The 18,426-nt window shown below is 44.4% G+C and overlaps 1 protein-coding gene across 1 annotated transcript in view; it reads right to left on the reverse strand.

Annotated features, from left to right (window-relative positions):
* LOC115082713 (E3 ubiquitin-protein ligase TRIM11-like) overlaps positions 1-12,724 on the reverse strand; it is a 43,347-nt gene extending 30,623 nt beyond the window's left edge. Inside the window, exons 1-2 of the mRNA XM_029586906.1 lie at positions 12,633-12,724; positions 11,944-12,174 (exon numbers count right to left, since the gene is read on the reverse strand). Coding sequence (XP_029442766.1) covers positions 11,944-12,174; positions 12,633-12,716 — 315 coding nt within the window. The 5' untranslated portion in view covers positions 12,717-12,724. The remainder of the gene's footprint in view (positions 1-11,943; positions 12,175-12,632) is intronic.
* Between the last annotated feature and the right edge of the window lie 5,702 nt (positions 12,725-18,426).

The following is an 18,426-nucleotide window of genomic DNA, read 5'->3' on the forward strand; positions in this document are numbered from 1 at the left end:
CCCCGACACGCCCCCCTCCGAGAACCCCGGGACTTACGCGAGTCCCGGGGCTCTGCGCGCGCCGGGAGGCCTATGTAAAATAGGCTTCCCGACGCGCAGGGCCCTGCTCGCGTAAATCCGCCCGGTTTTGGGCGGATTTACGCGAGCAGGGCTCTGAAAATCCGCCCCTTAGAGAATAGCCACTGCCATTAGCAATGGTTACATGGAATAGACTTAGTTTTTGGGTACTTGCCAGGTTCTTATGGCCTGGATTGGCCACTGTTGGAAACAGGATGCTGGGCTTGATGGACCCTTGGTCTGACCCAGTATGGCATTTTCTTATGTTCTTATGTTTGAAGATACAGGAACGAGGTACTAGCATTCAGGAACAGGGTAAGGCTTTCTCACAGACTCAGGAACGAAGTGCATGGCTTGCATCACGAAGCACCCTACTCAGCCCGCCCACGGGGCTGGTCACGGACCACGACATGGCTTGCCGCGAGGCACCAGGACATCTTGAAGATACAGGAACGAGGTGCTAGCATTCAGGAACAAGGTAGAAGCAAGTAGCTGCACTCCTGGAAGTCTATAGCAGGGATTGCTGCACACCGGCAGCCTGAAGCAGGGTTATCTGGGAAAATCAGGAAGTGGATCAAGCACTGGATCAGGAACAGACATCAGGTAACATCAGGAGCAGACATCAGGTAACATCAGGCGCAGACATTAGGACACAGACAGGACAAGGAGCCATCAAAGCAAGGCAGACCACGGAGGATTGGGAGAGGTTACAGGCAACTGTAGAACCCAATCCAAAGGCAAGTAGGAAGTGAAATGAGAGTCCTTTTATACTGCAGGATGTAGGCAACTGCCTGGGAGGAGTTTGCTAGGACCGCCCCTTGCTGGCCCTATAACTGGGGTGGAGAGCTGCGGGCAGGCCCCTAGGGAGAAGGGCGTGGCCAACCAGGAAGTTCAAACGCAGCCAAGCAAGCCACAGGCAGGCCTCCCAGGCCCTGGAGCAAGTCCTGGATGGTGCACAGGCGAGGCCCTGGCTTCGGAGCGACCTCCGGAGGGAAGGTAAGATACCTCCTGTAGCGCAGCAACAGGGGGGATCGCAACATGTGATGCTTAAACAAGTTCAAAGTAAGAGATTCATTTGTATTCAGAGAAAGAGTCCCCGAGGGTGGTAAAACTGATTCTTCAAAAACTAGAGATCTAGTTGGCTTGGAGGTGCCTAATTTTCAAAACTGTTTGTGGCCTCTCTGTTGAAATCTTTAGAGGAAAGGCCTGGGGAATCCGCACTCAAACAGTGGGAAGAACTGAACAAGAATTGCTGGAGACGTCCCCTCAGTGGCTCCCCTTGCTTATTTGGTAGAGCGAGAGACCCGAGATGCTTCTCCAATCTATTCCCGATGTCACTAAAGATCTGGGACAGGAAGGATTGCAGGAAAATATCAGCCCGGGGGATTTCATTCAAAACCGACCCACAAGATATCTGTCTGACTCCCTTGTGCATTTTCCCTGCAGCAGTGTTTAAACATTTCCCAAAAACTCGCCAAACTGACCCTTCATAGGTAGATCATGTGACCTGGAGCCTGGAAGAACTGAGCCAAAAAATCTCCAACATAAATGTCACATTTTTCCTAAATAACTAAGTCATAGAATACGCCCTAGACCAGAGGTGAGCAAACGGAGCTGCGGGCCCTCTTCCATCCATGCAATCAGTTGCCATCCGCCCACAAGTCTGGTTCCCTCCCTCTTAATTATATCTTGCATTCCTGATCTGGTATTAAAGTCCTTTGTCAACCAATCAGCTCATGAATCAGTTCCCAAGTAATGTGACAGCCACACTGCCAGCCAGGATCAGACACACACACAGTCTCTCAGACACAGACTCTTGCCCTCAGTGTACGGGTGTGTGATAGAGAAAGTGTGTGCATGGGTGTATTTCTGTGTCAGGGAGAAAGACACCCACAGCCTCACTCTCTCTCTCTGAAACACACATTCTGTCATTGTACTGCTGCTGCTCATCTGCCCACACAGTGAGCACCTCTGCTTCAGTACTGCCACATGATTATCTAAAAAGGTTTTGCTTGCTGCCAGCACTCACCCTCTCCCTTTCTCACCCTCACTCCAGGAGACTCACTGTTTCCACAGCCAGTTTACCCTTTCAGGAGGAAAGCCCAGCCTGCAGTCGCCTCCCCAGCATTGCATCGGCACTTCCTCTTGGCTCACCCCATCCCTTTTTGTGACTGTAGCTCGCCTCCCCTTCTCCATACCCCCCACCGCCATTCCAGTGCATTCCCATTGACTGAGTGCTACAGAGTCTGCTGCTTTTATAGTTCCCCAGGCTCGGCACTGCCTTCCTACTCTATTACAACAGGCCCTAAAACACCAATACACCTGATATTAGAATAGCAGAACAAGCCAAGCTGTTATAGATCCCTACACTAGCACAATACCTCATCTCAGTCACACATGCAGAATAGACAGACCCTCACCAAACACAGAATAAAGAGAAAATAAAGCTGACCTGGAAACATGCAAAAACTGAATTGTAAAGCATAACAAGACAGACTCCGTATGCAGTGCAACGAGAGAAAAACAGAAACATCACCATTCCTCATTAAACATCAAACAACATCAAGATATGATAATAGTAAAGCCATACTCATAAAAAGAATAAATATCTCAAGGCAGCTGATGAATAGAACATTGAAAGATTAAAAATATATAGCACTGGAAAATTAAAACAAAAAATAATCAGTGAAGTATTTCCAACCAGCAGATGCATCAAACGACACCCAATAATTAAAACTAAGGCTATAAAAAATCCTCTGCTCTCCATACCTGGGACCTTTAGGCTCCAGTCACCCTCAGATTGTCATGGATTAGTCAGGGATAGGAGGTGAGCACAAACTTTCTCCTCTCTCTTATATATACACACTTTCTAACATATATGCTCATTCTCACACAGACTCCCTTATATTTTCTCTCATACACACGCTCACTGTTTTAAATAGTCCTCTTGCTCACACAAATGCTCATCGGCGTGCTCGATCTCTCTCACTCACATACGTGTTCACAGCTCACTCAGGCTTGCTCACACTCATGCTCTGGAAAACACAGTAAGCCTGACTATTATGCATTGCAGCAATGGAAAAACAGAAACATCATTCCTCATACAACATTAAGCGATAAAGTAAAAAAATATAAAACATCATTCATAATGTTAAAACAATACTAAAAAAAGAATAAATATGTCAAGTAGGTAACATCCATCGAACATTAAGTAGTTTTTTCTAACATTTCCTAAACATCAAGTATTTCAAACAGCAGACACATGAAATAACCCCCCAAATTTAAAATAATAGGATTAATAATTTCCAACTCTCCATACCTGGAATCATTTGGTTTCCAGTCACCCACAGATTGTTGTGCATTGGGATGGGGACCTCACAATATTTACTTCTCTCCACCTCCCCAACAAACACACATGCTGTCACACACACAGGCTCTCTCTCTCTTACATACACGCTGTCACATACACCAGGCTCTGTTACTCTCTCTTACACACACATACACACACACACACACACACACACACACACACACAGTGTCTCAGGCTCTCACAGACACATACAGGCCCTCTCAGTCTGTCAATCATACGCAGTCTCTCACACATACACAGAGCTCTGTTAGTGTCTCTCTGACACACACACACAGTCTCAGGCTCTCACAGACATATACAGGCCCTCTCAGTTTGTCAATCATACGCAGTCTCTCACACATACACAGAGCTCTGTTAGTGTCTCTCACACACACTCACACAGTCTCAGGCTCTCACAGACATATACAGGCCCTCTCAGTCTGTCAATCATACGCAGTCTCTCACACATACACAGAGCTCTGTTAGTGTCTCTCACACACACACACACAGTCTCAGGCTCTCACAGACATATACAGGCCCTCTCAGTCTGTCAATCATACGCAGTCTCTCACACATACACAGAGCTCTGTTAGTGTCTCTCACACACACACACACAGTCTCAGGCTCTCAAAGACACATACAGGCCCTCTCAGTCTGTCAGTCATACTCAGTCTCTCACACATACACAGGCTCTGTCGTACGTTCATAAACATGCAGATTCTCTTGCACGCACACACACACATACACACACACGTGCAGTCTCTCTCTCATACACACATATAGCTTTCAGGCCTCCCCTTCTTCTGGCCTTCCCTTTCTCGGCTGTGGGATGGCAGCGCTGCTCCTCAATACTGGAAGGCAGGTGGAAGAAGGGAACTGCTACATGCGGCTCCTGTAGGGTGACCAACGTTTCCACCGACCTGAACTGGTCACTTGAGGACTGGGGGGAGAGGTCAGAAGGTGTCCTTCCCCTCCCTCTCATTTGCATATATGTGATCCCACTCCCCGTGAACCATACTGAGGGCCCTCCAGTTCCTGATATTTTTGCTTTCTCCCTCACAAATGTCCATGTTCTTTAAGAACATAAGAACATAAGAAATTGCCATGCTGGGTCAGACCAAGGGTCCATCAAGCCCAGCATCCTGTTTCCAACAGAGGCCAAAACCAGGCCACAAGAACCTGGCAATTACCCAAACACTAAGAAGATCCCATGCTACTGATGCAATTAATAGCAGTGGCTATTCCCTAAGTAAAATTGATTAATAGCCATTAATGGACTTCTCTTCCAAACCTTTTTTGAACCCAGCTACACTAACTGCACTAACCAAATCCTCTGGCAACAAATTCCAGAGCTTTATTGTGCGTTGAGTGAAAAAGAATTTTCTCCGATTAGTCTTAAATGTGCTACTTGCTAACTTCATGGAATGCCCCCTAGTCCTTCTATTATTCGAAAGTGAAAATAACCGAGTCACATCTACTCGTTCAAGATCTCTCATGATCCTAAAGACCTCTATCATATCCCCCCTCAGCCGTCTCTTCTCCAAGCTGAACAGCCCTAATCTCTTCAGCCTTTCCTCATAGGGAAGCTGTTCTATCCCCTTTATCATTTTGGTTGCCCTTCTCTGTACCTTCTCCATCGCAACTATATCTTTTTTGAGATGCGGTGACCAGAATTGTACACAGTATTCAAGGTGCAGTCTCACCATGGAGCGATACAGAGGCATTATGACATTTTCCGTTCTATTAACCATTCCCTTCCTAATAATTCCTAACATTCTGTTTGCTTTTTTGACTGCTGCAGCACACTGAACCGACGATTTTAAAGCATTATCCACTATGATGCCTAGATCTTTTTCCTGGGTGGTAGCTCCTAACATGGAACCTAACATCGTGTAACTACAGCACGGGTTATTTTTCCCTATATGCAACACCTTGCACTTGTCCACATTAAATTTCATCTGCCATTTGGATGCCCAATCTTCAAGTCTTGCAAGGTCCTCCTGCAATGTATCACAGTCTGCTTGTGATTTAACTACTCTGAATAATTTTGTATCATCCGCAAATTTGATAACCTCACTCGTCGTATTCATTTCCAGATCATTTATATATATGTTGAAAAGCACCGGTCCAAGTACAGATCCCTGATGCACTCCACTGTTTACCCTTTTCCACTGAGAAAATTGACCATTTAATCCTACTCTCTGTTTCCTGTCTTTTAACCAGTTTGTAATCCACGAAAGGACATCGCCTCCTATCCCATGACTTTTTAGTTTTCATAGAAGCCTCTCATGAGGAACTTTGTCAAACGCCTTCTGAAAATCCAAATATACTACATCTACCGGTTCACCTTTATCCACATGTTTATTAACCCCTTCAAAAAAATGAAGCAGATTTGTTAGGCAAGACTTCCCTTGGGTAAATCCATGTTGACTATGTTCTATTAAATCATGTCTTTCTATATGCTTTACAATTTTGTTCTTGAGAATAGTTTCCACTATTTTTCCCAGCACTGAAGTCAGGCTCACTGGTCTATAGTTACCCGGATCACCCCTTGAGCCTTTTTAAAATATTGTTCTTTCTCTCACACACATTCTCACTCCCTCCTCACTCATACCCATGATCTCATCTATCTGTCACACACAAACATACCCTCTCTCCCTCTCTCACATATACATTCTCTCTCCCTCCTCACTCATACCCATGATCTCATCTCTCTGTCAAACACACACATACTCTCTCTTCCTTTCTCATACACACATTCTCTCTACCTCCTCACTCACACCCATGATCTCATTTCTGTCATACACACATACTCTCTCCCTCTCTCATACACACATTATTTATTTATTTTTATTTATTTTGAATTCTTATATACCGACATTCCTGTAAAGTATACAGATCATACCGGTTCACAGTGTAACAGAACTGTCGTGGGGGGCGATTACATGGAACATAAAACATTAGAACATCAGAACACATTGAGCGTAGCATATCGGAACATTAGTAACACATCGTAACACATCGTAACAAAACATTATAACCTGAATACGGGAAAACTATAATACGTCCATGCAGTAAAGTAGTGAATAAGACATTAGAATTGATGATTGGATTCAGGAGAGTATGGGGGGAGTGAAGGGAAGTGAAAGTAGAGGGAGGGATAAGTCTGGCAGCAAGGATCAAAAGGTGGGAATGAGCGGGTGGCAGTAGCAGAGGAAAAAGGCACCCCGATGAGGCCTCAGGGGCTGTGTCGAGAGTGAGGTGTGATCACTTTATCCTCGCGCCTTGGACCATGTCGTTCGAGAGGCGTCAAAGTGAGCTTGAGCTTCGGGGAAAGCTTGCATGAAGAGCCACGTCTTTAGGTATTTCTTGAAGGTTTGGTGACTAGGTTCTTGCCGTAGATCTGGCGGAAGAGTATTCCATAGAGTAGGCCCTGCTGTTGATAGTGCACGTTTTCTTAGCGATGATTTGGCAGGGGGGGCATACAGGGAGCCTTTGTAAGCACTCCTGACTGGTCTGTCTGAAGTGTGTGGATGGAATTGATTACTGAGCTTGAGAAGGGCGATATTGTGGATGTCATTGTGGATCATCATGAGAACTTTGAAGGAGATCCTGAATTTGATGGGTAGCCAGTGAAGTGACTGAAGTATGGGAGTGATATGGTCTCTTTTATTGGAGTTGGTGAGAATCCTGGCGGCAGCATTCTGGACCATCTGCAGGGGTTTGATGGTTATGGCTGGGAGACCGAGCAGTAGGGAATTGCAGTAGTCTAATTTAGAAAGGATAATAGATTGAAGCACCAGACGGAAGTCTCTAAAATGCAGGAGAGGTTTTAGTTTTTTGAGTACTTGTAATTTAAAGAAGCATTCTTTGGTGGTGTTGTGGACAAAAGATTTAAAGTTGAATTGGTTGTGGAGCCGAACCCCTAAATCTCTGACAGAAGGAGTGAGGTTGATAGCTGTTTTAGCGAATCGAGAAGCACTTGGGGAGTTGAGGAGGACTTGGTTTCCATCCGGTGAGATGATGAAAAACTCGGTTTTATTTGTATTGAGGATAAGGTTGATGCTAGCGAGAAGATTATTGATCGATTGCAGACAGCTTTCCCAGTAAGCCCAGGATTTTTGAAGGGAATCAGTGATTGGAAGAAGAATCTGGACATCATCCGTATATAAGTAATACGTTAATTTTAGATTGGAAAGAAGTTGGCAAAGTGAGAGCATGTAAATGTTAAAAAGGGTAGGAGAGAGAGATGATCCTTGTGGGACTCCCAGGTTTGATTTGATGGGGTGTGATTCCTTGTTGTTGATCCTGACCTTGTAAAATCTATTGTCTAGGAACGATTTAAACCAGCTGAATGCCACTCCTTGAATGCCAATGTCTGATAGACGCTCTAGAAGAATGGAATGATTCACGGTGTCAAACGCCACGGATAGGTCGAGAAGTGCAAGGAGGTACGTCTGTTTTTTATCCAAATTTAGGAGGATGGAGTCCGATAGTGAGGTTAGAAGGGATTCAGTGCGTTGAGTTTTTCGGAATCCAAATTGGTATGGGGACAGAATATTATTCTCCTCCAGGTATTCTGAAAGTTGTTTGTTTACTATTTGTTCCATGATTTTGGAGATCAAAGGTAGATTTGCTATGGGACAGAAGTTTGCAGGGTCAGTGGTCGGCAGGTTGGGTTTTTTTTAGAAGTGGTTTAAGAATGGCTAGTTTTACTTGTTCTGGTACCCGTCCTTGTGCCAAGGAGCGGTTAATGATATCTGCTATAGATTTAGAAATAATGTTTGGGATGGAGAGAAGAAGGTTGGATGGTATTGGGTCCAGCAGGTGAGAGGAGGGTTTTAGTTTCTTGAGGATGCTTTCGATATCCAGAGAAGACGGGGTCTCGAAGGTTTCTAGGGTGGCGCTTCGGTTAGGGGCTATGTTGAGTGAATGAGGAGTTGCCAGGTGAGATGAGGAGAGTGGCTTTATGAGGGTGGCTATCTTTTTCTCGAAAAAGATGGCTAGTTCTGTGGCTCTGTTAAGCGCTAGGTCATCAGGTATGGTGGGGGGAGAAGGTTTTGTGAGTGATGAAACATAGGAGAATAAGGCTTTGGAATCAAAGATGAAATGGTGGATCTTTTTGGAGAAGAAATCTTTTTTAGCTTTGAGAATGGCATTCCTATAGGCATTTAGAAGAGATTTATAGACTGATAGAGTTGAGGTGGATGGATTCTTACGCCATCTATGCTCTTTGCTACGAAGATCTTGCTTGAGAGCTTTAAGTTACGGGGTGAACCACGGTTTCCTATTGTCCTGGGGAGGGTATAGTGATTTTGTGACGGTAGGGCAAACCTGTTCTGCAACTTTGTTTGTGATCCTGAACCAGGAGGTGGTCGCTGAGTGGGCATCTGTGAGATCGAGTTGAGCTAGATCATTTGAAAGCAACTTACTAAGATGGTCAATGGCGCAGGGTTTTCTGAACTGAATTGTGGTTTGTGATTTGAAATTCTGAGGAGATGATTTGATGGTCTGACCAGGGGACTGGAACGCAGATTGGGAGAGTCGCAGCTGAGATGCCCTCATTAATGAAAATGAGGTCCAATGTGTGGCCTGCTTTGTGCGTGGGGCTGTTGACGATTTGTCTGAGGCCCAGGTGACTGAGTGCAGAGAGTAGAATTTCACAATTGGGAGATTGTGGTGAGGAGTCCACGTGTAGGTTGAAGTCTCCCATCAGGATAGCTGGTTTATCCATGTTAAAATGTTTAGCAGTAAAATGTTTAGCAGTAAATTCAATCACCGGAGAGGGGTCCGAATTGAGAATTCCAGGGGGTGCATAGATGAGGCCAAGTTGGAGGTGATTAGATTTGAAAAGGGCTAGTTCAAGGTTGTTAGATACGGTGGATAGTTGCAAAGAGAGGCCAAGACCCTTTTTTGCTGCTAGCAATAGGCCTCCTCCTCTTTTTTTCGGTCTAGGGATTGAATGGATGTCGTAAAGATGATTGGGGAGCTGATTCAATAAAACTGTGTCAGTTGGTTTCAATCACGTTTCCATGATTGCACAAATGTCCAGTTTATAGTCTATCAGATGGTCATTGATTAAATGAGATTTTTTGGTAATGGATTGAGCGTTGAATAAGGTTAGTGTGAAGAGGGTGAGACCGAGCAATTGGGAGACTGGAGAAATCACAATTGGGATTAATCTTTGTTGCCTGAGGCCTATTGCCCTAGGCCTGCTGATCCTGTGATTGAAAGTTATGGGTATCTTGAAAGTACACATCTTGGGTAATGGGATGGTAGTGAAACTGTTGTGAGAGATAAAGATGCTGGAAGAGAGAATGGCGTGCCAGATAGGAGAGGACTTGCTGGGTCCGGCGACTTTGAGGTCTATGAGGTGCACCTTATCAGTCGTGCTTGTTAATGTCGCAGGTCTATTTAATTTGTGAAGACTGACGATAGATGTTTTTAGAGAAGGTCGAGAGTGGGTGTCCAGGCAGTGTAGAGAGAGCTAGCATACAGGCCGAGGAGGTGATGAGTCCTAATTAAATTAAATAGTTGTCTGGAATGAGTGAAGTAAGCTTCGAGTGGCCCTAATGGTCCAAGAGGATCTGGATGAAGCTGGAAGGGTGTTGAAAGAAAGCTGGATGAGTGCTGGACGAGGCTGTAAGAATGCTGGATGAGTGTTGGTTGGGTGATGAACGACGCTGGATGAGTGCTGGTTGAGGCTGGATGAGAACTGGATGAGACTGGATGAGTGCTGGATGAGGCTGGATGGATGCTGGATGCTGGACAAGGCTGGATGGGTGCTGGATGAGGCTGGATGAGTGCTGGACGAGGCAGGATGGGTGCTGGACGAGGCAGGATGGGTGCTGGATGAGGCTGGATGGGGGCTAGACGAGGATAGAAGGGTGCTGGATGAATGTAAGTGAAGGTTGTAGTGGGGTGAAAGTATGTTGGCTGTAGGTCGGGTGTAGCAATACTGAGGAGAGGCTGATTATCCGGAGAGGGGCTTTTGTCCTTATTCCTGGGACTCACCAAGGGGCGAACTAAGAGGCAGGCCACTTAGTCGCGCTCCTTTGGACGCGTGACGCCCGGTGCGCGACGCCGTCGGGACACGCGCAAATTTAAAGCTGCTATCTCTGCCCTCTGATAGGCCTGATGCCGAACATTCTCTCTCCCTCCTCACTCACACTCATGATCTCATCTCTCTGTCACACACACACATACTCTCTCTCCCTCTCTCACACACACATTCTCTCTCCCTCCTCACTCACACCCATGATCTCATCTCTCTGTCACACACACACATACTCTCTCTCCCTCTCTCATACACATACATTTCTCTCCCACTTTCTCCCACTCACATACATGCTCTCTCAATCTCACATACACATTCTCTCTCCCTCCTCACTCACACCCATAATCTCATCTCTCTGTCACACACACACATACTCTCTCTCCCTCTCTCACACACACATTCTCTTTCCCTCCTCACTCACACCTATGTTCTCATCTCTCTGCCACACACACACATACTCTCTCTCCTTCTCTCATACACATACATTTCTCTCCCACTTTCTCCCACTCACATACATGCTCTCTCACTCTCACATACACACATGGCCCGCCCTCATTTTTTTCCTGACTGGGGCACTACCGATGTCCCAACAAACAGGAATGGGGAGAGAGGGGCAGGGGAAGCTGAAGAACAGAGAAATACTCCCCTCACCCCCCAGCAAAGGGGCAACTTTATCTGGAGGGAGGTCAGAGCTGGACTCTAGATAGGAGGACAGTGGTGCACAGGTCGATTGCAGCATAGCAAGGCCCCGTATGTAGTTAGCAGGCAACAGCACAGATGGCCACAGTTGTGGCACCAGCACGGACTTGCATGGACAGAGGGGACATCTCCATCGCCTGCAAGGTGGGGAGGGGAGGGTCTCTCTTTGGGCCACCTCCATGCAGGATCTCATCACAGCAGGAAGCTGGAAAAATCACCTGATCAGAGCGACCGGCCCACGGGGGCTGCCCGATCCCACGACAGGCCAACCCGCCCCTGATCTGGGACCCTACAGAGGAAAGTCAGGAGTTACTGAAAGATGCTCCCTCTGTCTCTGATTTGTTATAATAAATCCTCTGTGCCGGGACAGGCAGGGGCTTTCAAGACTTGGCTTATTCTTCCAGGGGAAGATTTATATGAGCAGCCAACCACTGATTGCTCTGGTTACTTTCAGATTTGCTGTTTCTTGAATCAAACGGGGCATTTTTAAGTGGCTGAAAATTCTCCTGAGTGAATGCAGCCAAGGCCCAGATCTGATTCCTGATCTTACACAATTATAATATCAAGTAATCCTGAAAATCTCCCTGTCTGCACCTATGCACATAATTATTCCTACCTCAGATTCCCACTGATTTATCTGATGTGTTTAGTCTGCCCTATGTATCACTACAGCTGATATTCACAGGGAAATGATTATTTTAGGGTTTTTATATTGTAAGTGAATTCCAGCAGCCCTCATGGCAGATCTGTAACTTCCTTAGAAATCTCTCTGAGCTGTCACCTTCAGTAACTCTGCCGCTGGCTGCTGACTCTTCTCCTCTAGCTCGGAGATCAGGAGCTTGATGGAGGAGCTTTGCTCTTCTAGCCGGGTCACATTTTCCCCAATTCTCTGCAGAATCTTCTTCTCTTCCTCCTCCAGGCTGGAGAGAAGGATTCGCTTCCCCTCAATCAGAAGCCGCTGTAACTTCTCAAAGTCAGACTCAACCCTCTGTCTCTCGATCTCTGTCTGGCTCTGCATGGAACAAAGAGATGGAAATCTCAGTAACACGGCCCTGGTTTAGGTGCACAGAGCTCTGGATGCAGCTCCTGCAATGAACAAGGAATCTCTGCTGTTCCCAGAGCCCTCCTGAGCTTTGTGTCACCCGAGGATCCACCACCAGAAACTGCGTCACAGCTCTCAGGAGTCAATCAAAAGCTGCAAATATCAAATGCTTACATCAGAGGAAAGTTCTCTCTCACTTCACACGTGGTTAAGGGGTAAATGTACATCCTGGAGTGCAACTGGTTAAAACGCATCAGGCCCGAGCTATCCCTGGCCTCTGAGGGAGAGAGCGGAAATGATCCCCAATCTGCCTGTCCTCAGCTAATAAGCACCAGAAATACTCCCAGCCCCTCTGTAACAAGGCAGGATGGATCCTAGGATCCTCTGATTGATCTGGTTCAGGGCACTGAGGAGACACAGACACCCACCCTCAGCTCCTCAGCTTTCCTCTCCTCACTGGATTTAAGCTTCAGAAGATCTTCCAGCTCCTTTCTCAGAGGATCCAAGTGCATTTGGATTTTTTTCTGTGAAAAATAAACATCTTTCATTTAAGTTTCCATATTATTTTTAAGAACAGAATTTCCACATACAGAGTACATGTGAGTCAATAACACAGTTTAGATAATCTTTAAAAAGATTGACACATGCCTTGTATCCCTGCCCAGCCTCTGCTAGGAGAGTCACAAACAGGCTGATACAGTACAGTGCACTCCGACGGAGAGCACTATTAACCTGTCATTGGACGCGCGTTTTCCCTTACCCCTTATTCAGTAAGGGGCGGAAAACACGCGTCCAACCCGCAGAACCTAATAGCTCACTCAACATGCAATTAGGTATGCCCGTGCAATTCAGTAAGTAAAATGTGAGGGAAAGGTTTACGATTTCAGTTATCGTCTTAGTTATTGATGGTTCGAGATTTTTTATCGTTGTAATGTGAATGGCGTCAATAGGGTGTTTGACTGGGTTCATTTTTTTAATGATCATTTGGACTTCCAAAGATGATGCTGCCTCAAAGTTGGGCCAGCTTTTTGTTTGAATGTTGGGTATTTTCTGGTCTTGTGAGTCATTTTTTAGGTTGTTCTTTATGAGGATTTTGATTTTTTCATTAAAGAAGTCTGCAAAGTCATTACTAGTGATCTTTGTTGTTGTTGATTGTGGCTGATCATCGTAAGATGATTTGGTTAGGCTTTTTACTATGTTGAAGAGCATCTTAGGGTTTTGTTGGTATTTGTTTATTTTGTTAGTGTAGAAGTCTTTTTTTTGTTTTATGGATGAGTTTTTTGTATTCTGCTAGTTGAGCTCTGTATATGTTTAGTAGTGTGGTTGTTTTATTGTTTCTCCATGATTTCTCTTTTTTTCTGAGTTTCCGTTTGGCTGCTCTGATGTTTTCATTGTACCAAAGGTTCAGATTTTTTGGTTCTTTTATAGTTTTCTTTATCATGGGATTTATCTTATCTGCTACAGTTCTAGTTATGGTAATCCAGGATGAGGTTGCGTTTTCGTGTTTGACAGGTCTATATTTGTTAATTCAGTTTGTAGATTTGCTTGAAGAGTTTCAATGCAAAAAGGTGGACGGTATGAGAAGAACATAAGAACATAAGAAAATGCCATACTGGGTCAGACCAAGGGTCCATCAAGCTCAGCATCCTGTTTCCAACAGTGGCCAATTCAGGCCATAAGAACCTGGCAAGTACCCAAAAACTAAGTCTATTCCATGTAACCATTGCTAATGGCAGTGGCTATTCTCTAAGTGAACTTAATAGCAGGTAATGGACTTCTCCTTCAAGAACTTATCCAATCCTTTTTTAAACACAGCTATACTAACTGCACTAACCACATCCTCTGGCAACAAATTCCAGAGTTTAATTGTGCGTTGAGTAAAAAAGAACTTTCTCCGATTAGTTTTAAATGTGCCCCATGCTAACTTCATGGAGTGCCCCCTAGTCTTTCTACTATCCAAAAGAGTAAATAACCAATTCACATCTACCCGTTCTAGGATTTATTTTATTTATTTATTTATTTATTTGGTGGGGTTTTTTTATATATCGCGGCACGTTAGTAACATCACCTCGGTTCACAATAAACAGAAATTAGCAACAGGCTTTACAGACAATATGAAATACAGTGACACTTGTCATATATCATTATAAACAGTAAAATAGCAACAGGCTTAACAGACAATGTAAAGAAATGAGAACATATATCATAACATGTGATAAATAAATTAAATACAAAATGTAATACATTTAACACAAACTCAGGATTGGCAAAATCTAAAGATAATGGCAGATTTAATTGCAAATAATTGTGGGGAGAGCGACCGAAAAAGTTTAATAGCAGTAAATAAGGAGTAGGCATGGATAAATAAGCGAGTTACATAAGGATCTTAGAGACATGGATAAGTACAAGGAGTTTCAATGACAGTGGATTATTGGTAGAATGCTTGTTCAAACAGCCAGGTTTTGAGATTCTGCTTGAATTTCTTATGGCAGGGTTCCAGACGCAGGTTTGTGGGCATTTTATTCCAGATGCTGGTTCAGGCCATAGTGAGCGAGTGGTCTCTAGTAGCCACGTGTTTGATGTGTTTTAAAGAAGGGGTGGCTAGTGTAGCTTGGTGCATTTTTCTTATTGGTCTCTTTGATGTGTGGAATAAAAACTGATCGGAGAACCATTGCATATCTTGGTTATAAATCGATTTATGAATGAGCGTGAGGGCTTTGAATAGGATCCTAGATGCTACCGGGAGCCAGTGTAGGAACATGAGGGCAGGTGTAATGTGTTCATGGCGGTGTGTGTTTGTGAGTAAGCGTGCTGCAGCATTTTGTAACATCTGTAGCGGTTGTATGTTGTTTTTGGGGAGACCAAGTAGTATGGCATTGCAATAATCTAGTTTTGATAATATAGTGGCTTGTAGCACTGTCCGGAAGTCATGTGGATGCAAAAGCGGCTTGATTCTTTTTAGCATATGTAGCTTATAAAATCCGTTTTTGATTGTCGCCGTTATGAAATTCTTTAATGAAAACTGATTGTCGATGATAACGCCAAGGCTGCGGACTTGCTGTAACTTGAGAAAGTCCAATGGTGGATGTTGTGAAGGATTGGAGGAGAAGTTATTGTGGGGGGAGATGATGAGGAGTTCTGTCTTGTTAGTGTTTATTGCGAGGAAGTTTTCAGTAAGTAGTTTTTGTATTTCGAACAGAGCAGAGTCCCAGACTTTTTGGGCACTAGATAGAGAATCGTTGATGGGAATAAGAATCTGTACATCATCTGCATATATAAAATGTGGGAGCTTAAGTTTTACCAGTAGTTGACAGAGAGGAGATAGGTATATGTTAAAAAGTGTGGATGAGACAGCAGATCCTTGTGGAACACCTTGTGCTAGCTTTCTGGGTTTGGAAACGTGGCAGTCTGTTTTAACACTGTATGTCCTTTCCTTTAGAAAAGATTGTATCCATGATAGAGCAGTGCCTGTAATGCCAATCTGTGAAAGGCGGGAAAGGAGTGTATCGTGATTCACAGTGTCAAATGCCGCGGAGATATCAAGTAGAAACATAGAAACATATAGAAACATAGAAATGACGGCAGAAGAAGACCAAACGGCCCATCCAGTCTGCCCAGCAAGCTCCACACCCCTTTCTCATACTTATCTGCCTCTCCTAGCTCTTTGGTTCCATTTCTCTTCCACCCCCACCACCAATGCAGAGAGCAGCGATGGAGCTGCAACCAAGCGAAACATCAAGCCCGATCAGTCAGGGGTAGTAGGGGTAGCAACCGCCGCAATAAGCAAGCCACACCCATGTCCACCCGTTTTACCCAGACTGTGTTATTCAGCCCCCACCGGCTGCCCTTCCTCTCCCCCGCCGTTGAAGCAGGGAGCTACGCTGGACATGCGTGCAGCATCAGCCTCTCTTCTCCCCTGCCGCTGAAGCAGAGAGCCACGCTGGACATGCGTGAAGTATCAGTTCTTCCTCTCCCCTGCGGTTGAAGCAGGATATGCATTGAAAGTGAAGTATCAGGCTTATTTGGTTTGGGGTAGTAACCGCCGTAACAAGCCGTGAAGTATCAGTTTTTCTTCTCCCCTGCGGTTGAAGCAGGATATGCATTGAAAGTGAAGTATCAGGCTTATTTGGTTTGGGGTAGTAACCGCCGTAACAAGCCAGCTACTCCCCGCTTTGTGAGTGCGAATCCTTTTTTCTTCTCCCCTGCCGTTGAAGCAGAGAGCTATGCTGGATATGCATAGCTCTCTGCTTCAACGTAGGGCGAGTAAATAGGAATGACCTGTTCAAGGTAAATAGGACCTGTTCAAGTAAATAGGACCTGTTCAAGTAAATAGGACCTGTTCAAGTAAAAATGACCTGTTCAAGTAAATAGGAATGACTCTGCTTCAAGTAGGGCGAGTAAATAGGAATGACCAGTGTCGAGAGTTTTTAGAATAGTGTCCGAGAGTGAAACTAGAAGTGTTTCTGTACTGTGGTTCTTCTGGAAGCCATATTGTGATGGGAAGAGTAATCTATTTTCATCCAGATAGTCAGTGAGTTGTTTGTTGATGACTTTCTCCATAATTTTCGACAGGAACGGGAGGTTTGAGACTGGACGGTAATTGGCAGGCTCCGAGGGATTTAAGTCAGCTTTTTTGAGTGTTGGTTTAATAATTGCATGTTTGAGTTGCATAGGAAAAATACCAGACGTGATTGATTTGTTTATAATGTTAGAAATGGGAGAGGCAATTTTAGTAGTAACGGAGAGTAATGTTTTTATTGGCATTATATCAATCGGGTGCATGGCTGGTTTAATTTTTTTGAGCGTCGTTTCAATTTCTGAAGTTGTTGTAGTTTCGAACTTGGATAGGGTAGTAGAGGTGATCATGGAGTTAGTTGTCAGTAATGTAACAGGTGGAGAGGGTATAGTAAATCGTGCCATGATATTAGCAACCTTGTTGTGGAAGTACGTTGCAAAACTTCTCACATTTGTTTTCATCCTTGTTGTCTGAATTGATGTTTATGGGTGGGGTGATTAAATTAGATACATATTGGAAAAGGGCACGTGGGTTGAACTGGTATTGATGAATTCTTGCTGCATAATAGTTTTTCTTTGCTTCATCAGTAGTTTTGCGATACTGGTGGAGTAGAGATTTGTATTTTTGTAGATGCGCTGATTCTTGATTTTTACGCCATTTCTTTTCCAGTTTGCGGAGTTCTAGTTTCATTATTCTAAGGTCAGTGGTGTACCATGGTTTTTTATCTTTCTTCTCGGTGTCAATCTCCTTTGTTATTAGTGGGCAGAGTCGGTTTGCAATGTTGCTCGTAATTTGATGCCAAGAGGAACAGGCTGAATTGGCGTCATTGAGATCTAACTTATGGAGGTCCTCTGTAAGCGCATCGATGATGTCTTCAGTCTTGCATTTCTTTCTGAAATTTATGATTCTTTTCTTAGGGGGTGGCGTGTGGGGGTTGCAGTTAAGTGAGCATCGGGTGTCAATTCGGTAGTGGTCAGACCAAGGTACAGGAGTGGATTGGGGGAGATCAGCGTGTATGAGTGAGTTCGTGAATACAACATCCAGGGTGTGTCCAGCTTTGTGTGTAGGGCCCGAGATCAATTGTTTAAATCCTAGTGCATTTAGTGTTGCAAGAATGGCTTCACATGCTGGAGTGGGTGGAGAGCGGTCAAAGTGGATGTTTAGATCTCCTAGGATGATGGCAGGAATGTTGATGTTAATATGTTTTGTAATACATTCAGTGAGAGATGAGGGATTTTTTTCTAATATGCAGGGGGGGCATAGATTAAACAGATTTGTAGGTCTTTTGATTTAAATAGCCCAATTTCAATCTTGTGAAGATGTGAAGTGGAATGCTGAGTGAAATTGTATTTCTTTTTTGCAGCCAGTAAGAGTCCACCTCCTTTCTTTTTTGGTCTCGGAATAGAGAACACGTTGTATAGGTCAGTTGGTAGTTGGTTTATTATGGAGACATCTGTGCTTTTTAACCAGGTCTCAGTAATTGCACATATGTCAGGGGAATCATCAATCAGAATGTCACTTAAAAGGGTAGCCTTTTTTAGAAGGGATTGTGAGTTCAAAAGAAAGATTGAAAAAGTCATTAATCCTATGAATTGGGTGATAGGAGAAGTCATAATTGGAATGAGTGAATAGTGGTATGAGGTGTTAAGTTTCTTTCTCGTTATATTAGTAGAGAAGTTTGAGTATTTGAGAATAGGAATGTGGGA

This window comes from Rhinatrema bivittatum, unplaced genomic scaffold, assembly GCF_901001135.1.
Source record: "Rhinatrema bivittatum unplaced genomic scaffold, aRhiBiv1.1, whole genome shotgun sequence".
NCBI classification, from domain to species: Eukaryota; Metazoa; Chordata; class Amphibia; order Gymnophiona; family Rhinatrematidae; genus Rhinatrema; species Rhinatrema bivittatum.